Genomic DNA, 25,258 nt, shown 5'->3' with positions numbered 1-25,258 from the left:
ATTCAATAATTGTTTTGATTTTTGTTTTCGCTTTTGATTTTTTCCTTTTTTACTATATTTTGATTAAAACTCCTTCAATTTGTCTCTGCTGATGTGAGCCTATGTAATGGTAAAATGAACCCCTATGCAGCTCTTGCCAGCAGTCACTGTTTTAAAAGTTTTACAGGAGTGACTCATTTAATTCTCATAACAGTACTGTGAGAAAGGTACTATTATTGTCTCCATTTTAGCAAGGAAGAAACTGAAGCTCAGAGAGTTATTATTTGTCTACTGAAACACAACTAGTAAGTAGAAAGGCCATAATTCCAGCCCCAGAAACCACATTCCAAAAGTATTTTTTTTAATATTTTATTTTCTTTTTCTTTTTTTTTTAAATAATAAATATTATTTATTTATTATTGGAGAGCACTCAGACTGGAGTGCAATGGCACAATTTTGGCTCGCTGCAACCTCTGCCTCCTGGGTTCAAGCGATTCTCCTGCCTCAGCCTCCTGAGTAACTGGGATTACAAGTATGTGCCACCACGCTCGGCTAATTTTCTTGTATTTTTAGTACAGACAGGATTTCACTGTGTTCACCAGGATGGTCTCGATCTCCTGACCTTGTGATCCGCCTGTCTTTGCCTCTTAAAGTGCTGGGATTCCAGGCACGAGCCACCACGCCCAGCCCTGATTTTAACCATCAACTGCATTACAACAGATATGTTACATATACGTAGCCACGCATTCATATTTGACATATATTTATAAAGTTGCTTTATCTGGTTTTATCTACTGTTATTTTCCCTATATAGATCTTCCTTTTCACATCTCTGAATATTCTAAATAACAAGGCAAATAACTCTCAATCTGAGGTCATCTTGTTAGTGGGGTGGCCACAGTACTGATTATATGATCCTGACACTTCTTTATTTCAGGAAACAGGGATGGTGATAATTCACTGTCTAAGCCAGCTTGGGTTGTCAATACAAAACTCAATATACTGGGTGGGTTAAACAACAGAAACTTATCTTCTCAGAGCTCTGGAGGCTGGAAGTCCCAGATCAAGGTTCAGCGTGGTCAGTTTCTGGTGAGGGTCTTCTTCCTGGCTTGTAGATGACCTTCTTGCTGTGTCTTCCCGTGATGGAGAGTGACCTCTCTGGTGTCTCCTCTTCAAATAACACTAATCCTATTGGATTGGGGCCCTACTTTATTATTTCATTTAACCTTATGATTTAATTACTTTCATAAAGGCCCTATATTCAAATATAATCATATTGTGGGTTAGAGATTCAATATACACATTTTTGGGGAAGCAATTCAGTCTATAGCATCCACATTTAAAAAGAAAGCTGTTATTTCATTCCTTCACTAATTTTTCCCCAGTTTTTCCAATAAAGAAGCAGAAGGTAAACATTTTGCTCAGGATCACATAAAGAGCTGTTGGCAGAGTTAGAACTCAAAACTTTTCTTTCTGGTTCCTAGAATGTGCAGTCTTTCTACTGTAAATGATTACTATATTTATTTTAAAAATTTGATTTCCATTCTAAAATCAGCTCAAACCTTTTAGAGCGTGTCACAGAAGCATTTTAGAAAATCTCTTTGTTTTGAGTTTCAATAGAGGTTAGCTGTAACTCTGAAACATGACTGCTTCTCAAAAGTGATTATTAGATCAAATTTTTAAGGTTTTTTTTTTTCATCATTATGTCCCATTTAATGCCCAAATATTGTTCTCCACTTTGTGATGTCTTTGAATGAAAATTGATGTTCTTAGCATCAGCAGAAATGTTTACTCTTTCATGTGTGTTTCTATGTCTGCCCATTGTAACAACAGAATAGGTGCTGTGGCGATGATACTGTACCTTAAAGTGGGCAGGATTTTCATGAAGTGATTTTCACCATTGCTGAGATGAATTACAAAGAAAGTGCTCACTCTGAGCACTCTCAAGTGTATTTAATTCTCCATAACCTGGCAAAAGGGTGATCTGAAACGCTAGACCTAGGGAAGAGCCCTACGTATGTAGGGCAGTTTACAGATCCAGATGAAGAAAGCCTGCTGTAAACTGCCTGTCCAACAAGGAGGAAGAATTACTCTCCTGTGGATTGTGGTAATGACTGATAATGCTCTAGCTTTTCATTTGGAAGTCATTCAGTGTGTGCTGTAGGAGCACTGGAATGGAATTAGATACCATCAGTTCTAGCACAGTCCTGCCACTGGGACCTCTTTTGTAATGTTGGGCAGGTGACTTAGCATCTCTCAACATCCTCACCTGTAAAATGATGAGTTCAGACTAGATTATCTTTTGATTTCTTTCAAGATTTAAAATTTTGAAGTTTTAAGATTGGTATTAGAATTAAAAACTCAGGCATAACATCTTTGCATAGTGAAGCATCTCACATTTATAGTTTTTCTACTATGTGTCAACTACTCTTTGATACACTGGGCACATGCAATCCTATTTAATTCTTATAGCACCCTTACAGATGTAGAAAAAGAGAGAGGTTAAAACGTGCCTAAACACTCACAGTATGTAAGTGGTGTGAAAGTTGATTATACAAAATGGAGTCATTCATGTCATACCCAACTAAAATGGAGTCAGGAGGTTATAAGGAAAAGCACTCAGATCACATACATTTATTCCAGGAACTGTCTTGTGAGACTAAACCCAAAACTGCAAGGACCTGGTCATGATTCTAAGATTCCAAGTCTTACCTAACACCTGCTGACACTCAGCAGCTCCTGGAAGACACTACCAGCACCAATTAACTTACTTTCAAACCAACTTGCATAACCTTCCTCTATTCCCCAATAAAACTCCTGCCTTTCCCTTTATTCTCTAGACTCACCTGCGGCTACCTTGGTTTGTATGTCCTGAATTGCAGTTCATATTCTCAAATATCTCCTTTACTCAGAGATTCAACTCTATATATCTTTATTTTTAGGTTGACAGTGATTAGGCCCAGATACATACCCAGGCTACCTAACTGGAGAATCTCTGCTCTTGACGCTGTATAATTTCTAAAAATGCAGACTCATGATCTGTCATCAAGAAAGTTATACCTAAATGGCATCACCATAAGATCACCTAGTTTAAAGGACTTTGTCTTTCCTCAATAGGGTATTCAGGCAAAGTACTTAACACTGCACCTGCCATTTTACACCTCAGCAGTTTTAATCTCATGAATAAACAGAATGTTAATTGTTTCCAATTTCAGGGAAATAGAGTTTTTGAGGCAGTCTAGTCAAGCTTGGAATTTAGTTAATGTAATCCAGACTTTGCAGGGTTTGGATTACAGCAGCCAGGCTGCTATTTCAAAAATGAAAACATTTAGTGCCTTCTGACGGGAGCTGTTTAATTGAAAATTAAAACCTCTTCTTACCCTATTATTGTACATAGTTTCAACGCAGTTATTATTCGGCTGCTTGCTACACCCACTTGAAAAAGCTATTCTCACCTGGGTTTTTCACAGGTCCAAAATTTTGCAATTCCATAAATTAGGACTGTGGTGAAATAGTAGTAGCAGAAAATGAATAATGTGATTTTAATGGAGTGTTAAGGTGCTTATCATGTTCCCAGCAAGCAGTCAAGTAGCTACCTATATCAACTTCTCAGTAGTTTTCATGTTTTAATAGGTAACGTTGAAGGAACAAAAACATACTCAGTACTCAGGAATTGACATGATTCATGGGAAAATTTTAACCTTCTCACACCTGTAAAGTAGACATTTTTGTTTATACACTTCAAATAAAATTCCATAAACAGGTTCTTCTTGTAAGAACCACTGTATTTTGGATGCCATTTCCTTGCTATAGACATTGGCCAAGTACAAGGTCTTCCTGGCTTTATTTTCTGCCCACTTCAATCAGTCCTAGACTCTGCCACCCCAATTTTCTTTCGAAAACACAGATGGGTCACTATTGCTTTGGGGATGAGGTCAGTTCTTTGACATCAACACCTTGGCTGTCTGACTCTAACATCTCTTTCCTGGACTCATGGCCAATAGATCCCTCCACATATGCCACAGTCACAAATCACTGTGGAAAAAGTGCATTTTTTTTTCACAGCTACATGCTGTAATGTGTACCATTTTCTCAGCCTTAGCTATGCTTTCTTTCTTTCTCAACTAAGCAAAGTCTTCTTTAAGACTGCCTTCTCAATTTTACTTTTTTCAAGAATCCTTTCTTACCTTTCTGGTCTTTTATTCACCTGTATTTTCATCACACCCATCTTATTGTGTTTTCCATTTCTTATACTTTGCTATTTATATTCTTAGCTTCTTGAGCAGATTTTAAATTCCCCAAGGACAAGAGAACTGGTTAGATTCGTCACATTGTCATCTCCACCTCCCTAATTTAGAATTTATCCTATTTTAGTTGTCTGATAAGTGTTTGCTTAATAGAATCATGACACAAATGTTTGGGAAGCAGCTACAGAGTAATCTGGAAAGATAAGTTTTACCATTGGATGAAAAGTATAGATTGGACAGCTCAAAGTCATAGTGCACATGGCTGTGGATATTGTAGATTTACTGATCTTGGAGGAGACAAGAAGTTACGCATATATTTCCAACAGGGAAAAGTGTATTCGATAATCACCTACTAAAATAAAAACTAAATAGAAAAACAAGTTCTCTGCAATTCAGCTGATAGTAGTTACATTTGTAGATGGCTGTGACCTCCTGCATTCTTTTTGTGACCTCCAGTCTTGCTGTCCTTCGTTGTTAGTAGAAAGTTTATAGATTGAATTTCACCAGCTGCTTGGAATTCTGAGTACAGAAAGGAGAAAATCAAAACTAATGGAAGCTGATAAGTTTGTTAAAATTGTGGCTATGAAGTGCGAAAAGAACTAGACTCACTTTTGATAACTTGTGAGTAACTACGTATTCAGTACTGTGCTGGCACTAGAAGCATTAGAAGAAAATGATCCTGGCAAAGCATTAGAAGGAAGTATAGTTCCATGGGTCCATTTTCAAGAAGCTTGCAATATAGTTAGGAGGATATTAACACTTCCAGTCCAGTATGAAAAATACAAAATGCCAAATCAGATGGTACTGTCTACATGTGTATGCTATGGGATTTCTGATAAGAAATCATTGTGGGCTGAATTAGAAAAGACTTCTTAAAACCTAAGACTGGGCTTTAAATATATGAGTAGAACTTGACTCAGTGGAAACTATTACCAGGGGAAAGAGTAGGTGATCCCTTATGTAGAGAAATTCTAGGATGGAAAAGTTAGGAAGCCAAGACACTGGGAAAATAGTGAGGACTACAGGATGGGCTCCAGGAACAGTTAGGATGTAATTTGCTCAGGCACAAACATGTCTCATGCCTACCTTTGCAGAGTAGTACACTATGGCAGAGACCTGTGTTGGTGAAGAGGCTTTTGCTATTTCTTTCCACTCTTTAAATGTAGTAGTTATGGAGCTTTCCTACTTTTCAACATATCAAGTAGCTATTGTCTAAGCCGGCCAGTGGAAGACCTGCCTGCTCCCTTGTATCCTGAGTCCTGGAAATCCATCCACTCTTGGTTGCTGATATTGATCATTTCCTGCTTGAAGGGGTGTGACTGTGGGATAGAGAGAGAAAAGGATGATGGGATGGGAGTAGGAATGGGGCCTCAGTAGCAGTCATCTTCAAATAATTTTCTTGGCTTTTTTTTTTTTTTTTGGCCACTTCTGTTATATGTTTTCTGAGGTGGCACCTTCACTTTTTCCAGTACTCTGCATGGTTACAAAGAAACTATTTTTCATTCCCTGCCAAAGCCTTGTTTTGTTCTGTATGTTCAGTTGAGAAAAGAGCCAACATCTCAAGTCACACACACTTAAACTCTCACCCTTATACCCTAAAACCAACCCTTTGAAGTGCTCTAATTTCTGTCTACCATCCATTTTCCCCATTTCTCCTGTTTTGAGACAGAGTCTCATTCTATCACCTAGGCTGGAGTACAGTGGCATGATCTTGGCTCACTGCAACCTCCGCCTCCTGGGTTTGAGCGATTCTTCTGCCTCAGCATCCCGAGTAGATGGGATTACAGGTGCTTGCCCCACTATACCCGGCTAAATTTTGTATTTTTAGTAGAGGTGGGGTTTCACCATGTTGGCCAGGTTGGTCTCGAACTCCTGACCTCAGGTGATCTGCCAGCCTCGGCCTCCCAAAGTGCGGGGATTATAAGAATGAGCCACTGCTCCTGGCCCCCCATTCCTTCTTTTAGTTATTAATTCACTGATAATGCTAAAATCATCATCATCAGAGTCATACAGTCTCAGCTACTTCAAATGAAACCCCGAATTTATTCATCTTTCTGAGCTACAGTTTTCTCAGCTATAAAATGAGGTTAATATTGTCTACCTCAGAGATGCATAATTAATATTATTGTCATATTTATTGCAGCAGTTTTTTCTGATCCATTTAGTTCCACACTCATCCAGAATAATCTTTCTAAAATACATGTGTAATTAGTCAGTGTTCTGCTTAAAATATCTTCAGTGGATCCCTATCCTCTATAAGATTAATTCTAGACCCATTTGCAGAGTATTTAGGGAGTTTTATTATTGTACCTCTGGCTTTTTTTCTCTAAGCTCATCCACCTCACGGTTCTCTAACTAATAAATCAAGACAGATCTTGATCTGTCCAGCTCTTTTGGTTCCCTAATTTTTGCCTTTTCAGTTTTTGTCCACTCTCCCTTGTGAAACATCAAGAATGTGAGAATGAGAAGTAGTAGAATTCATAGGAGTAACCAATGTGTTTCTTAAAATATATATGTATATGTCTGTGTGTTTACATATTTATAATATACATTTATAATATATATTTTATGATACATATTTATTATATATAATATATATTTATATTTATATATACATGTATATTTTCCTCCGCTGGTTGGCCTGGCAAAGTATACTGCTTTTACTTTGGTAAAATTCATAGGAGTAGCCAATGCGCTTCTTAAAATATATATGTATATTATATATAGATATAGATACAGATATACACACACATATTTTCCCCACTAGTTGGCCTGGTAAAGTATACTGCTTTTACTTTGGTACTTGCAAAAAGAATTCTCACATCAAATGCCACCTCCTCTGTGAAGCTTTTTGCTAGGTGTAAGTAGATAATCATCCTGTTTTTCCACTGGGTCACCTATTTGTTCGTTTTGTTGTTGTTGGGTTTTTTTTTTTTTTTTGAATTTTTGGAAATTACCATATGGTTATAATTATTCACTTAACATTTTCCATCTCACTGACTTACAAACTTCTGCAATAGTCATTTTATATTCCTGATGCTTAGCACTGTGGATCTACTTAATGCATTTGTTGAGTGGATTCATGAAGCATGGCTGGAGACATGAATGATGAATGATGAAACACTGTGCTCCAACAGTGTCATTATCTACACAGACTAGCAGGGCACCAGCAGGATGCTCATGTTCTAGTGTTTTCAGACTGCAGCTGCAACTTCCAGACCTGTAGTCACTTGAAGAAGAGAACTCTCTCATCCTCTTCAGCCTCTTCTTCCTGGGATGCTTGGCAAATTTGCTCAGGCACAAATGTATGTCACACCTGCCTTTGGGATAAGCTTGTGAATCACGCAGATGGGGGGTACTTTTATGGATCATTCTGTGGTCTTTAAGAACGGATGCTCTTTTATAAGCCAAAAAAGATTGTCTCATTCTTCATGTTGTAACCTAGCAAATGAACTAGCTCTTGGAAATATCCAGTCATCCAAGACAGTGCCCATATTTTGGGGAACAGAATGCTTTTTAGATTTTAATAAAGACTAAGCTGCATATTAAAGTGATTTCTTAGACGCCTAGCTGACTGTTATTTCAGATATACTAGATGCAAGTGTGCATAAAAGGAGATTCCAATGAGAGGAAGGACTTCGGAGACCACTGTCTACCACCATACTACTAATATTATTAAGCCATCTTTATATTTTATTCTATTAAGAATTCAATTGTTATTCAGATGTTTCCTTCCTAACGTGCATGAATAATAATTATAATACCTAATAAACATACTGGGCTTTAGCTGTCTAGAAGGTGGTGACATGGGTGATCAGGAGCAGCTGACAAGTCTTCATCAGCAGCCAGGTAAGGGAGAGAGACTAAGGGTAGTTATTATCGTGGAGGTCAGAACTTATCATCTTTTCTGACCTGAAATCTTTAAGAAGGAGGTTAACTACTTTCCTGTTATCAAAAGATCTTGATCTGTCCAGCTCCTTTGGTTCCCTAATATTTGCCTTTTCAGTTTTTTCCACTCTCCCTTATGAGACATCAAGAATGTAAGAATGAGAAGTAGTAGAATTCATAGGAGAAACCAGTGTTCTTCTAAAAAGGAAGAAATACATACATATGGCTTGGCCTGGCAAAGTATACTGCTTTTACTTGTTGGCCTGGCAAAGTGTACTGCCTTTACTTTGGTGCTTGCAAAAAATAATGCAATATTTGTAAACATTTTTCTTACTTTAGAAGATTACACAGACAATTTTTTTCACCTATTATTTGCCAAACTCTGCAAGAGACAACATGTATACCTCAGACAGTCAAGACCCATTATCAGGCTAAGATGTAAACCAAGAACAGAAATTATGATAAGAAATAAATTTGTTTAAATTTGTTTAGGATGCCTTCAGTTTCTGTTTTGTACCCTCATATTTTTTGTAATAACTCTATGCTCACTCAATTTCATTTTATTTGTGTGTGAAATGACCTTCGTTTTGAATTTGATTTCTAAGGATTTTAAAAAAATGAATTTACTTCTCAGGAAGAGTCTAACCTGTTCATATTTTATGGCCTAAATACAGAAATTGGAATTGCAAAAATACTACACTTATAATTAAGAGAAATATGGGTAATGGCATATTTGGTTTTCTTGCCCTTTGTCTGGCTCAGACTAGTTTACCAAATGCATTTGTATCCTGCAGATTATTGCCCTTAGACTTTCCACAGGTGAAAAATAAAAGCAAAGGTTTTGAAGAAGGGAAAGCAGCAAGGATTTGCTGAGCACCAGGGTTCAATATGTGGCAGCCATAGCAGTAACAACCTATTTTCTTTCAGTCAGTGAACTTTCTTTCACGTTGATTTGAAAACACTGTGTTGAACCTTAGGAAAAGGTGAAGAGAGCTCATTACTTCTTTTCTATTAAAATATTTGAAATATCTAACATATTGGTTATGATTTTGCTTTCTGGTTTTTAATGCCTGATGCCTTTGTTTAAAATCAGCATTGTTATCAACTGCCTGGTAAATCGATCTTTTAGAAAAACATTTCAGTCTCTGACAAATCACCTACTTTAAATATATCTCAATATGATCTGTGTGTTGGATGAACAGTAAAACTGTATTCAAGTAATATTAATGGATATTCTTTATCTGCTGGTACACAAGACAGAAAATCAATGCAATTTCTATCATTATCATTAGAATTTTCAGAGAACAAATTTTAAGATCAAGAAGATATCTCAGTGCTCTGCATCCTTGGAAGGATATATATTGCACATTTGTTAGATGGCCAATCTGTCCATTTGATTTAGATTATGGGCCATATGTTTTTCTCTAGGGATTGATTGTATGAATATCGTCCTGGCTGACCCTCTCTTATGCCCATTCAGGGAAGATGGATTAAACAAACGGTTAGAACTATCACATCCACTTTTCTCCATGTTTTCTGCAGATTAATTTTCCACTCTCTCTTCTCTGAACTTATAAACAATCACACAGAAAACCTAGACTCTAGGACTGAAATCCCAATTGAATTAATCTTTGTTCAGTGCTGAAAATTTTTTATTATGGAAAAGATTCTCAATCTGCCCATGTGTGCTGCAAATAAGGATTTAATATAAACATTAATGTTATTTCATTTTAGACATATACCGCAATAAAAATACACAAATAATTTAGGTGACATGCAAGGATAAGAACATAAATAATAAATTGCATACTAGTAATAACTTAAGATTTGTACTTATTATTAAAATAATACTACAAAGCATCCTAACTACCTTTACTTACTCATAGGACATTGAGAACACAATTTGCACATCTCTTCAGTTAGCACAAAGGACTATAACAATGAACAGACTTCCTAAAGGAAGTCATATTACTTCTGCCAATTTTTTCTTCAATTTAGAGAACAGGCAGCAGGGAGATCAAGAAGACTCTTGTCTAAAGAATCATATGGCACGTGCCAAAAAGGTATAAAAAGATTCCTTTTAAGGCCAATCTTTTAGATAAAATGTAAAAGGCAACCCCTTCAATGATTTTATAGTTTATAACATTTTAAAAATTCAAAGAAAGGAGAAGTACATGAAATTTCTGGTTAGGACCTGCCTAAGCAGTATTTAAAAAAAAATTAAATATATAAAAACTATTTTTAATAACTCAAAACAGCCACAAACTTCCTCTATTTTAACTCAGCCAATGCCTATTTAATATTTATTTAATTTTTGTTTCTGAAGGTACCATTTCCTGATTCCAAAATCTATGGTAAAAGTAGAAAATCATTTGCTTTCATTATCAAAACTTTCTGGCAGAGCTTTTTTTTTTTTCTTTTTCTTTTTTTAAAAAATGAAATTAGCTGGTTGTTAAGTGAAAATAAATTCATTACTCTTTAATATCTCATTCTTCCCTTATCCTCAATTTGTGTTATTGAGAAAACATGGGTACACAGTAATCCAATACAGAATTCTTCTTTATATCCTGTAGAATTATATTTATATAGTGCACTTTGTTTTGTTATTGTTGTTTGTTTTGTTTTGTTTTGTTTTTTACTGAGCCAGAGTCTTGCTTTATCGCCCAGGCTGGAGTTCAGTGGCGCCATCTCGGCTCACTGCAACCTCTACCTCCCGGATTCAAGCAATTTTGCCTCTGCCTCCGGAGTAGCTGGGACTACAGGCACGCACCACCATGCTTGGCTAATTTTTGCATTTTTAGTAGAGACGAGGTTTTGCCATGTCACCCAGGCTGGTCTTGATCTCCTGACCTCAAGTGATCGACCCTCCTCGGCCTCCCAAAGTTCTGGGATTACAGGCATGAGCTACCGCACCCGGCCTTCATATAGTACACTTTGATCACTATTAGTATAAAATTGTATTATTCATATGAAAAGGAGAAAATAAACTACTCATTTCCAAAATGTTTTAAGCCATATTGAACTTTATTTGAGGGAAGAAAACTGAAATGTATTATGTGATTTCCCCCAAATTTATATTTGAATTTCCATAAATCCATTTAATTATTTAGAATTTTAATTTGTAAAACTGTTAAAAATTTAGTATGATATGCAAAAATGTAATTCAGGATTTTAAAATAACGATAAAATATATAATGTTATATGACTGAAAATAAAATATTATTTTTATTTGTATGCAGTTCTTTTAATAATTATTTTAATAATACTTTAATAATTAAAAAGCATTTTTAATTAAGCCTAGTAGTAAGTTTATAGTAATAAATGAATTAAGTTATTCTTAAATCTTTAATGTCAGAATATATTAAGAACCATCTGCAGTTGGTTAATATTAAACATAAATAGGCCTGCATAGGATCTGATTACAATGAACCAACTCTCCCTGTCCTGGCAGGATCCGTATCTAATATATCTTTTTATACTACTCCTTTCCTGAGGATCTAGGACTATGCTTTGCATATAGTAGGCATTTAATAAATTTTCGAAAGAATTATCACCAGTTTTATGCTTCGTTAATAAAATGAAGCCCTCTGAGATAGGGAAGTAGTTTATATCTTTGCATTAGCTGACTTTCACTCCAGCTGTTTTCTAAATTCTGATTAGTCCTCTCTTTCTCTAAATCAGTGCTTATGAAATTAACCAAGGTAACTAAACACATCCAATATTTGTTCTACAGCAACAAGCTCTTAAAAATGCTGTGATATGCTAAGAAGTAACACCCACATATCCATATCCTTTCCTTTTTTAGCCTCTAGTGTCTCTTTGTTTGACAACTTTGTGATGCTCTCCTTAAAGCAACGGGATAATCTTTTATTATTATTATTATTATTATTATTATTATTATTATTAATTGGCTGCACCAAGAGAGACTTCCTGAAAATTAAAAGACATATTTCAGGGAATGGAAACTTAACATCACTCAAAATTAAAATTAAAATTAAAATTTGATGTCTCTGTCTTTAGATTAAGAGATCTCAGGCTCATCAATATCCCAGACATGGGTTTTGTGGTTTTTAGTCTGAAGTGGTGCAAGAAATCTGAATTATCATAAATCTAAACTTGCTCGTTGATGACATCAACTTTTTAAAAAGTACTTTCTGTTGGACTTGTTGAGAGTTACATGATTTCCTTTTGTGATATCAATCTAATTATAATCTAAATTCTAAAAATAGAATTTAGAAAAGTTAACCCACATCAATATACTAGATTCTGTGAATAGAATGTCCAAGCTTTAAGCTACCCCTTGTTATTTAGAAACATTTCTAGAGTTCCTTTATCTCATGCAGCACTTTGGCCTATAGTGCATCTGATTTCTTCTGCCTATTGAAATTCACAATGTAATCAATAGCCTCTCTAAATCTAAGGGGTGCTGTACCCATAGAGCTATATGTGTATGTAATATATGGACATGCTTATTGGCTTCTCTTTGCATCCTGCCACAAATAACAGGGAGAGTTGGAAACTTCATTAAAAAGACATTTGCCAGGCTACTAGAGGAAAAGGAAAATCCTCCGTATGCTACCTAGCTAATTTCCAACCAATACAGGATTATTCCCAACAGGAAACATGTATTGCTTTACTGGCCTAAGTGATGGGGTTGTTAGCATCTCTTTTGGCTGACTGCTTTGCAATCTAGCTGCTTTCAGTTGCTAGAAAAGTCATCTTAATATTTATGTAGAGCTTCCACCTCACATCAGCCAACATTGATCTCACGGTGTCTCATGGGCAAAGCTTATCCACTGCTCATGGAAACCCCAAATGCATCAGAGTTATATAAACAAGGTATTTGTAAAAGGGTTAGACTTGTCCACATTTTTGTCAGCCCACTAAAATTTTCACAATTTCAGCTCATTTTGATTATTCCTCTCACCGCCACCTTCCCCCTGCACACACACATAGGAGCCTCCATCCTATCTCCTACTTCCTTACATATTCATAGTCATTGTCCCAGCAGATATTAAGCATGCCATTTTATGCTGAAGATATAATATACTGTGACTAAATTAATTTATCTTGTTGCTTGCTAGAAATTTGACATCCTAACTTCAGCTCTGACTTGACATCAAAAGAATTTTTAAAATTGTGAATGTAGAGTCAATTAACAGGATTCTAAGTTGTTTCTTGGAAGCTGTTTTGCAAATGAAATGATAAAATCTTGGGAAAGCTTTAGTAAGGGTAGTGTTTGTTATGCAAAATAAAGTCACAAAATCAGGACTTGAAAGTTACAGAGATGAAGAAAACTGAAATATATAAATGTGAGAAAACAACCTAAGTTATTGTAGCTGAGTGTCCTGGTTGGCTTTCTCTATGTCATTCACTGATTGGAACTCATTTCAGAAATAACCGTTTTAAGCAAATAAAATAGAAAATTACCTATACTCTGGTCTTTGTTTGCATACGGATTCACCTCTCAAATGTTTTACATAAGTGGTCTACCTAGATATTATAGAACTCCAAATCTAATCGAATAATTTCAGTTCTATGAATGTATCAATAGGGAAAAAGATTATCTGTGGTGAAACACCATTAATTAAATTTTGGATGATAGTATAATTATTTCTGGTGAATTTCTGGCTCATTTCTCTTAAATACTACTTTCACGTCTGTTATATACCTACTGGAAGGTAGAATTTCCAATAATGCTATACTGAAGGAGCTTTCTTCCCTTCATGGTGTATTTGTAGGAAATAGTCAGACCATATGGTTTGTGACATAACTCCCACTCTTACGTGCAATGTGGAATTTCATTTCCAGGTACTGTATTTGACAGTTATCAAAGAGAATACCCAAAGCCCAGTTATAAGATGAAATGTGCTGGCCCCTTGTAGGATAATAATAATTTGCCATAAAGTCTTGTCAGATGTGTGACTGTGTCTGCAGGACCTAAGAGCCAGGACCTGAGTTGTTTCGGTTCTAAAAAGTTCAGAATAGTGTTTAGATTGACACTGCTGCTGCACCTTTACTAAAAGACTCTAATAAGAATATTGGGAGAAACAAAAAGAATGGAGGATGACTTATCAGTGAAACATTGAATTTAGCTTAAGAGCGTTTACTTTTCTGACTTGTTTTTCACATACATGGAAAATAACATTTTCTTACAGGTGTAAGGGTATGAGAATTGGCAGGCTTTCTTGGGGGAGGTCAAAGTAATCTGTTCTGTTGTTGTGTATGTTAAAAGGTTTATTCTTTTTGTCTGTTCATTTTGTTTCATTTGTGCCTTCATGGTATGTACTAACATTGTGACATGCTCTCCCAATGAACAGGTCGTCATGGAGATGGAGGTTATTGGCCAGTTGATACTAATTTGCTTGATAGAAGCACCCTAAATGGTAAGTATATAAATTAGGTAATATTGAATTAGTTATATTAATTAAGTGGTTAGTTCAAGAGTGTCTGAGGCAAATTTTCTATCAACTACAAGTGCCAGGAAGCTTGCATTTAGTGTCTTAGTGGGATAATAGAAACATGAAGTTATAAAAAAACAAACAAACAAACAAACAAACAAAAGAAAACCTCTAGCACATTCTACCAGGAGATGATGCCAATAAGAGTTGACAAGTGTATAAAAAAGTAGTCAGAGAAGCCCAGCATAGAGCATTTTATAAATGATACAAAGCTATTAAATACCAAGATTTTTAAATGTTACAATATATTTAAAATGTTTGCAGGAATCTGATTTTATTGGAGAGAAGTGATATCCAAGGTTGGTTGAATTGAAACCCACTCAGTTTCATATATTAAAGTTACTTGGATTTTTGCCTGTAGAGTACATTAATTCTTCAAAATCCTGTAGCATCTTAGGGCTAAGTTTTCTTTGTGTTGTCTAGATTAGACATTTATTTCTGCTCATCCTAGTGGAGCATGCCCAAGTATCTGCTGGCTTTAAGGATGATCAGATGAAGGTAATACCTAGAACTCCACGGAAGGACAAGGTTGATGTGGGGACTGCATTCCAGGATCTTATCCTTAGTTTTGCTGAAATAAACTTTAAAAGGATGGATTAATACTGGCCACATTTTCAGGGGACTAATGTATTTATTAGGCCATTTTACAAGTTTTTAAAAAATTATTGCTGTTGTTTGGTTTGGTTTACTAAAAAGACCTTCAGATACTCAAAATGTGAAGATGAACACTTGCATACCCATCAGCAAGGTTAAGATATGAAATATACAGCATGGAATTGAAATCTCTTTTATGTCTGTGTTTTCTCACATGCTTCTTAACACTGTTCCTCACTCTGATATAAGTGCTCTAACTAATTTGATGTTTACTACATATGTATAGGTATCCCTAAACATTATACTGTTTTACAGTTTTGCAAATTTATAGAAATGATATTGTATCCTGCTACAACTTGCTTTTATTTTTAACTTAGTTTTGAAGATGTATCCATGTGTTTACAAATAGCTCTCACTCATTTATCTTGGCTGCTATATAGTATTCTATTTTATGAAATAACAAAATTATTTAACCATTTTAGCAGGTTTTCATAAGAAACTTGATTACTGAACTGATAAATTTCCATTTGTTTGATCTCCTGTTAAAAAATCCAGAAAGGAAATCAAAATTTCAATCTAAAAATAGTTTGCTGCATGTGAAATTAGAATAGTGGTGTGAATTAAGTGATTATTTCTTATCATAGGCTGTGATAATCTAATGAGACAGTTTTCCCAAGAGGATATATGTGTGTGTGTGTACATATATATGGAGTACACCAAATGCTTGCATCAAAGACTTAGCATTATCTCTCCTCTGGCCAATGGTAGGCTTAGAAATATATTTTCACCTCTTGACTTCTTTTTGAATTGCCTGGCAATACCTTCCTCTGCTATTAATGCCTTTTACCGAACCAGAAACACATAGAATGTCTTATGTTTAAACTTTGAGTCCATTTCTGCTGCTATTAAAAAATACCTTAAATTTGGGGTAATTTATAAACAACAGAAATTTATTGCTCACAGTTTTGGAGGCCAGGAAGTCCAAGATCAAGGTGCCAGCAGACTGGGAGTCTGCTGCGGGCTCATTTTCTGCTTCACGGTTAATGCCTTCCAGCTGTGTTCTCCCATGGTGGTTGGAAAGGGTGAGCAAGCTCCCTCAGGCTTTTTCTAAAATAAGGGCACTAATACCATTTATGAGGCCACCACTCTCATGACCAAATTATCTCCCAAAGGCTCCACCTCTTATTGCCTCCCTAACAGGGATTAGGTTTCAACATAAGAATTTTGGAAGGGCATGGGCATTCAGAACATAGCAAGCTTCCCAGGATGCTCTTTCCAAGCTACACACAACTTCCTATTGTCTCTTAGACTCCTCATTTTCCTTCATTTAAATAACATGACTGTCCCTGGTAGATATTTGACTTTCAGACACTTGTTTTAACTAAAGCCTTGCTCTGTCAGTCCCTAACATACCCAACAGATAGTTTACAAAGCACATAGGGTTGGGCGTGGTGGCTCATGCCTGTAATCCCAGCACTTTGGGAGGCCGGGGCAGGCAGATCATGAGGTTAGGAAATTGAGACCATCGTGGCTAACACAGTGAAACCTCGTCTCTACTAAAAATACAAAAAAGTTAGCTGGGAGTGGTGGCACACACCTGTAGTCCCAGCTACTCGGGAGACTGAGGCAGCAGGAGAATCACTTGAACCCAGAAGGTGGAGGTTGCAATGAGCTGAGATCACACCACTACACTCCAGCCTGGGCAACAGAGCAAGGCTTTATCTCACAAAAAAAAAGGGGAAGAAAAAAAAAAGGCTCACAGAAGGAAGGTGAAAGGAACGACTTGTTGAGGCAGAAAACAGACCCCAGGCCATGCTCCATAAAATGGGTATAAGTAACGATAATTGCCTCCTCCCAACTTTGCAATTTCATTTGCTCAGTCTCATGCTCCAAATTTTGTCTTAAATTTCAACAATATGCCAAAAACATTATATGTATTCAGTCAGTCAGTCAGTCAAGAAATGCTACTAAGCCCTCAGCGAGTGCAGGGCACTTGCAATGAGCCATGGGAACAAACTGAAGGACAGACCACTGCAGGACCAATACACCAGCAGGGTTAATTGTCTGGGTGGACAGAGCAGAAATATACACCCCAGGAGATGAGAGAGGACGAGAAAATCCCCAGGATATAAAGGAAGGTAAAAAAAGGAAGTTGCTGAAATTGTTTGGGAGAAACATAATTGTTGTATTTTATACTCTGAGATACAGAGCTTCTAACTTTGGAGGTCATGCAGGAAATTAGCATTGTCCGCTTTAGAATCATCCCACAAAGCCAATTTTAAGATGCTATTTCTACAAGGATTTTCATATTAAAATTCATTCCCAGTCAAGGGAATACTGGTATGGGACAGTACTTTTTGAAGAGACATACTGCCAGAAAATTAAAGAGGGAATTGGTATGAGGAATGAGAAAGAGAAATCATCCTGTAGGTTTCAACCACTACTGAGCAGTGGTTATGAGGCTTAAAGCTGGGGCAAATGTAAGACACAGACACAAAACTATGTGCTCTCTTAAACTGCATGTCCAAAAGGACTCCCATATTGGGAATAATTGCCAGATATTGCAATTAAAAATATAAGGAGGCCCAGTAACATTTGAATTATTTCTGTGAGTTAACAGATAAAGAAAAATTATATGAGGGATTCCCATCTGAACATGCATATACATCTCAAGGTATACATGAATAAGCAACTAGAAATAATTCTAACCTAATTAGGCCTCCTGTATTTTTAATTGTGAAGTCTGGACGTCCCAATTTCAGATTAAATTCAGAAGTTTGTTATTGACTATTTGAAGTTGCTAGTCAAATTAAAATGAATTTTTGGTCGAAAAGAAATCCGAGCCCACATTTGACATGAACATATAAGTCAGCAATCACTTTCCTTTTCAAAGGTGTTAGATGCTAGATGAAGAGAAAGAGAAATCCACATCATTGTGTTCATTTTTGTTTTACCATTTAAGATTCCTAGTGAGAAAAAAACCAAAATTAAATTTGACCTGGTAAACATTATCTCACAGGAGTAAGTCATGAGGATAAAATAGACCAATGCCATTCAGTGGCTTTGAAGCAGTTTAGATGCATTATTGACATTACTCTTTCCCAATTTTCTGCATCATTTAATGATGTTTTAGGGATTTCATGCTAAATGAATGAGATGAAAAATGTATCTGAAATATTTATAGATTCCCTACTGGAATAACAAATTATTGCAGGCTGCCTGGCTGATTAAGGTGAATTGATAACTTCAGTGAGCCAGGGATAGTAGAGGCCAAACTTTATCTGCTTCCTATTCTATTTTGCTAGCAAACAAATGATGATAAATATATAATGTGACTTTAGCCTTGGCTATTACAAGCAAATCAGCAAAGACATCTGGAAACCCCAGATTTCTAGTTAAATTTTTGCTAATGTCTTAAGCTTTAAGAAGGGGGTATGTTTTCCAAGTAGATGTGCAAGTGAGGCCCCTGAGTGATAAAACTCCAATTGCACCCCACCCTTATAAAGCAGGCTACATCAAAACATTTAAAGTCTGGGTTTTTAAACCTTGTATACAATAAACTTTCATACATCTCCCCTTAGAGTGACAGAATTATAGAGGTTTCCTAGCTCCCTCTACACTTGCTGGATTCATTCTTCAAAGCATTGTAATAGAATAATGGCTTACTGTCAGGATACTCAAGCCAGTTGCAAATAAATTTAGACCTCGCTAATCATTTACTTTATTTTACAGCATGCCACTCTTTTAAAAATGCACTCTTGGAATTCAAATAAAGAAAAACAAAGCTATAGTTCATATTTACTCCTGTAGTTGGAAGTCCTTAATTAAATTGTAGAACTGGAAGAGGCTTCCTAAAATATTTTCTGATGGCAGGTAGAATCAAAGCTAATATGTGGTGATGTGGTAGTATTTTTCTTTTTTTTTTTTTTTTTTTTTTTTTTCAGGATCATGTCATTGTGTTTCTTTTTTTTTTTTTTATTATACTTTAAGTTCTAGGGTACATGTGCATAACGTTTATATCATGTATAACTCCCCAATGCAATCCCTCCCTCCTGGTAGTATTTTTCTTTTATGATGCATTCAATTTTAGATTATGGTCCACATTCTTAATGCAGAAAAATCTTCAATATCTGAAAATGTGTTTTGTGGTTTGTATTTGTATATATGATAGAAACTATGAAAATTACTTCAACATAATCCTGCCTTTCTGATTAGAGAAAATAAAATGGCAATTTCCTTTTTTCTATAGCTCTACCTATAATTTGTAAAATCAGTGTAACAAGTTTGATTAGAAGATCTATAAACCTCTTAATAGTTTTTTATTGACCTCAACCTTTAAAGACAGAGTTAAACTTGACAAATTTTAAAACTTTGACACAGCAATGTTAATAAAAAAAATCAACATTATTAATTTTTAAATACTCAGAATCATATTAAGTACTCTATAAAACTTGTCAGAAAAAAAGGAAGCGGTTTGCTCTCTATTTTTGGAAACCTGTTTTTTTTTTTCAGAATTCAGTAACATTTTAACAAATGTAAATAAAGTATACATAAAACTCTTTCCACATTTCTATAAAATGATCATTATAAGGTTGGTAACTATTAGAAGACACCCAACGCTATACTCAGCAGAAATCTTAATGCAAAAGAAAAGATACGGAAATAAAATTGTACAGCCTTTTTCCAGATGAAAAGAAAAGATAACTAGAGCAATCTGAGGTCCTAGGTTCTAGTTCAGTGATTACAAGAGACAGCTAACCTATCATCCACCCATTATCTTTATCCCAAAGGATTTTTAAAAGTCCTAGTCTAACCCCAGATTCTAGACCTGACTTTGTAGAGCTTAGAGCTGTGTAACAAAGCAAGTCACTTAAACTCTGGATCTCAATTTTCATCTGGACATAGAAAGTGTTAAGCTAGAGCAGTACTTCTGAAGCTCACCAGCATTAACATATAAGATTGGATTTTTCTTTGTTGTGGGCACATGTCCTGTTCAGGATATTTAGCAGCATCTCTGGCCTTTACACACTAGATGCCAGTAATATTTCCTCTCTCCCATGTTGTAACAATCCAAAATGTCTGTAGACATTGCCAAATTTCCCCTTGGAAGAGAGGGAATCTTCCCAGTTGGAAACCACTGAGCTAGATTAGCATACCCTATAGGTTGCTCCAGGGTATGTGGGTCCTCTTGAGAAGCTCTGAGAAAATCAATCAATCAATAAATAAAGTGTCTCATTGTCAAATAAGCATCAGGGAAGTGGTGTGGCACCTCCCTGTCCTTTTGCCAGGCCTTTGTCTTCTGTTTGAAAAGTAGAGGTTTTAGCCTTGACAGTGCTTCTCTGCTCAGTTTTAACCTCTTGATTTTGGTGGTCTCATCCTTTCCCATAGATCGAAATTCCATCCATGTGCCAACTCCCAAATGTATATCACTAATGCAGAGAAAGATCAATGTTCTGGCTGTTTCTTTAACGATTATCATGAGATCTTCACCCTGACATATTCAAGATTGAACTTTTGCTCCTCTCTTGTTGAGTCTTTCCTTTCACCCTTTCCCTCATCTCAGACATGAGGACTACTACTTAGGCCTGAACTTGATTCTCTCATTCTTTCCTCCGCCATACCCAACCAGTGTTGTGCTCATTTGCTTTCAAACTATATTGCGTAACTGGCCACTTTGCCTGATTGTAATTACCACTGTCTCAGTTCAAGCTATCATCATCTTTCATTTAGAGAACTTCAGTAACCTCTTAGCTGATCTCCATGCTTCCACCACTGACCCCTCTCCACACAGCAGCCAGAGTGGTCTTCTTAAAACAAATCACGTCTGTTTCTGGCTTGCTGAAACCCGTTAGAGGGTCTGTGATTGCATTTAGGATAACTAAATGTAATCTACAAGACTCAGTATAACTGGGTCCTGTTTCTCTGTCCAGCCTCCGCTTATGTCATTATCCCTTTTTCTGACTGTGTTCCAGGCACATAGCCTGCTCTCAGTTCTATTTAAAGGAATAGGAGCTGGTGCTTAGCAATAACTCATGCTTCAGCCTGTTGCTTTCATAATGAGTCCTTTCATGAGCCCCCACCACCAGCCATATATTCTCATTGTTATAACTCTCTACATGAACCTGTCTACTTTTCTTTTTAGCACTAGTTATAATTGTACTTTTATATAAGCATCCCTCCTTTTATTGTGCTTCACATGATTGTGCTTCACAGATACTGCAGTTTTTCCAAATTGAAGGTTTGTGCTAACCCTGCATCATGCAAGATGATTGGCAACATTTTTCCAACAGCATGTGCTCACTTCATGTCTCTATGTGACACTTTGGTAATTTTTCTAATATTTCAAAGTTTTAAATTATTATTATATCTGCCATGGTGATCTGTGATCAGTGATCTTTGACGTTACTATTGTAATTGCTTTGGGGCACCACAAACTGCACCCATATAAGACGGTGATCTTCACTGATACATTGTTGAGTGTTCCAACTGCCCCACCAACCAGCCACTACCCTGTCTCTCTCCCCCTTTTGGGGCTTCTCTATTCTCTGAGCACAACACTGTTAAAATTAGGCCAATTAATAACCCTACAAGGCTTCTAAGTGTCCAAGTGGAAGGAAGAGTCCCATGTCTCTCACTTTAAAATTTAAAAGCTGGAAATGATTAGGCTTAGTGATGAAGACATAGCAAAAGTCAAGATAGGCTGAGAGCTAGACCTCTTATGCCAAACCAAGTTGTAAATACCAAAGAAAAGTTCTTGAAGGAAATTCAAATTGCTATTCCAGTGAACACATGAATGATAAGGAAGCAAAACAGCCTTATTGCTGACATGGAGAAAGTTTTTGTGGTCTGTATAGAAGATAAAACCAGCGACGACATTCCCTTCAGCCAAAGCTTTATCCAGAGCAAGGCCCTAAGTCTCTTCAATTCTGTGAAGATTTATGGAGGTGAGAAGCTGCAGAAGAAGAGTCGGAAGCTGGCAGAAGTTCATGAGGTTTAAGAACAGAAGCTATCTCTATAACATAAAAGTGCAAAGTGCAACAGCAAGTATTGATATAGAAGCTATAGCAGGTTATCCAGAAGATCTAGCTAAGATAATTGATGAAGGTGGCTGCACTAAATAAGAAATTTTCAATGCAGACAAAATAACCATATATTGGAAGCAGATGCCATTTAGGACTTTCATAGAGAGAGGTCAATAGCTGGCTTCAAAGTTTCAAAGGACAGGCTGACTCTCTCGTCAGGGGATAGTGCAGCTGGATTTTAAGTTGAAACCAATGTTTATTTACTATTCTGAAAATCCTAGGACCCTTAAGAATTACGCTAAATCTACTCTGCCTGTGCTCTATACATGGTACAACAAAGTCTAGATAACTACACATCTATTTACAGCATGGTTTACTAAACATTTTAAGCCCACTGTTGAGACCTATTGCTTAGAAAAAAAGATTCCTTTCAAAATATTACAGTATGTTGACAGTTCTCCTAGTCATCCAAGAGGTCTGATGGAAATGTATAAGAGATTAATGCTGTTTTCATGCCTGCTAAAACAACATGCATTCTTCAGCCCATGAATCAATGAGTCATGCTGATTTTCAAGTCTTATTATTTAAGAAAGATATTTCATAGATATGTCTTCCAGTTGCCATAAAGCGTGATTTCCTCTGATGGATCTGGGCAAAGTAAATTAAAAATGTTTTGGAAAGGATTCACCACTCTAGATGCCATTAAGAACATTTGTGATTCACGGGAAAGAGTCAAAATATTAACACTAACAGGAGTTTGGAAGAAGTAGATTCCAAACCTTACAGATGGTTTTGAGAGGCTCATGACTTCAGTAGAGGAAGTAACTGTGATCGAAATAGCAAGAGAACCAGAGTGATAAGAGGAGCCTTGAAGAAGTGACTGAACTGCTGCAATGTCATAATAAAGTTTTAACAGATGAGGAGTTCTTTCCTATGGAGGAGCAAATAAAGTGATTCATTGAGATGAAATCTACTCCTAGGAAGATGTTGTGAACATTTTTGAAGTGACAATGAAAGATTTGTAATATTACATAAATTTAGTTGATAAAGTAGTGGCGGGGTTTGAGAAAATTGACTCCAATTATAAAATAATTTCTACTATGGGTAAAATGCTATCAAATACATCCCATGCTATGGAGAAATATGTCATGAAAGGAAGGGTCAATTGATGCAGCAAACTTTATTGTTTTCTTATTTTAAGAGATTGCCACAGGCTGGGCATGGTGGCTTATGCCTGTAATCCCAGCACTTTGGGAAGCCAAGTTGGATAGACATTTGAGATCAGGAGCTCAAGACCAGCCTGTCCAACATGGCGAAACACCATCTCTACTGAAAATACAACACAAAGGCACCTGAGGCAAGAGAATCTCTTGAACTCAGGATGCGGAGATTGCAAGAAGCTGAGATTACACCACTGCACCCCAGCCTGGGCGACAGAGCAAGAGTCTGTCTCAAAAAAAAAAAGAAAAGTAAAAAGATTGCCACAGATACCCCACCTTCAGCAATTCCCAGCCTCATCAGTCAGCAGCCATCAACATAAAGGCAGGAGCCTCCATCAGCAAAAGTTCTGTGACTCACTTAAGGTTCAGCAGCATTTTTTAGAAATGAAGTATTTTTAAATTAAGTTGTGCCATTTTTTAGATGTAATGCTGTTGCACAGTTAATAGACGTATAGTGTAAGCACAACTTTTTTTTTTTTTTTTTTTTTTTTTGAGACGGAGTCTTGCTCTGTGGCCCAGGCTGGAGTGCAGTGGCCAGATCTCAGCTCACTGCAAGCTCCGCCTCCCGGGTTCACGCCATTCTCCTGCCTCAGCCTCCTGAGTAGCTGGGACCACAGGCGCCCGCCACCTCGCCCGGCTAATTTTTTTTTTTTTTTGTATTTTTAGTAGAGACGGGGTTTCACCGTGTTAGCCAGGATGGTCTCGATCTCCTGACCTCGTGATCCGCCCATCTCGGCCTCCCAAAGGTGGCTCAAGCACAACTTTTATATGCACTGGAAAACCAAAAAATTAGTGCAACTTTTTTAAGCATGATATTTGCTTTATTGCAGTGTGTGGAACTAAACCCACAGTATTTCTGTGGTATGCCTATATTTATTTCCCTCATGATTTGTTGAACATCTACCTTTTCTAGTAAACTGCAAGATCCATAATCATGCTTCTTTTGGTTACAACATTGTATCTCCAACATCTAACTGGATCTTCAATATATATTTATGGAATAATTGAATCTGTTTTCTAAAATCCCTGCCCCAACCTTCCTGGCAATTAACAGTTCACACCAGTATATTAAAAATCCAAATATTTTTTAAAAATAAATATATTCTGAAAGTTAGTTGTTCAAGGAACTATACCCCCATGACACTGATAAATATCCTATTTTAGGGAACAATGGGCTAAATTATCTGTAAATTGTCTTCCAGCTGATTGATTACAACATCTTATTTTAGGGGGAAATACTTTGAAATGATCAAGGCCATATGAACTTTGGTTCAAATTCAAATGCCTATAAAATTATTATGATACATGTAGAGCTCAAAGTGTTCTAATAATTATAAAGCCATTATCAGGGTAAACTGCAATTGTAGGACTGAAGTTCAACCCCCAACTATACACTTTCACTGGGCCTCTTTCCTTCCTCAAAAGTGAACTTGTCATTCTTATGTTCACATTGTTTACCTGCCTATTGATATTATGTAGCTATTGGGGCACAGCCATTACAGCCATTGTGCCAAGGGGATCAGGTCCTTAAAGTAGGAGCCAGGGATCCTAGAGTCAATAGCTAACTTTCTTTTCAATGATAGTTAAGTACTCAGAGCTTTGGTCTATCAGTGAGCTTGCTGCAGAGTGTTTATGAGAGCAAAATATAAGAAATACAAAACATTTTTGACAGTCTATAAAACTTTATAAAAACAAAACTTAATAAACCAATTTTTTAAATATTTACTGTCTTTATAAAATATATGTATTTGCTTTATTAAATTTAGAAGGAAAAGGCTGAAACATTTTACCATAATCAAACATCATGAAAATAAAAAATAAATGGAACGCCCGTGGGATTGTAGAAA

At 36.4% G+C, this 25,258-nt stretch overlaps 1 protein-coding gene across 1 annotated transcript in view; it reads left to right on the top strand.

Moving 5' to 3' along the window:
* LOC117063884 (netrin receptor DCC) overlaps positions 1–25,258 on the top strand; it is a 153,233-nt gene that overhangs the window by 29,265 nt on the left and 98,710 nt on the right. Inside the window, exon 6 of the mRNA XM_033177696.1 lies at positions 14,435–14,500. Within this exon, the coding sequence (XP_033033587.1) occupies positions 14,435–14,500 (66 nt within the window). The remainder of the gene's footprint in view (positions 1–14,434; positions 14,501–25,258) is intronic.

Source organism: Trachypithecus francoisi, unplaced genomic scaffold (genome assembly GCF_009764315.1).
Source record: "Trachypithecus francoisi isolate TF-2019V2 unplaced genomic scaffold, Tfra_2.0 Lachesis_group19, whole genome shotgun sequence".
NCBI lineage: Eukaryota > Metazoa > Chordata > Mammalia > Primates > Cercopithecidae > Trachypithecus > Trachypithecus francoisi.
Note: the sequence above shows the minus strand (reverse complement) of the source record. Positions and strands in the feature narration are given on the sequence as shown.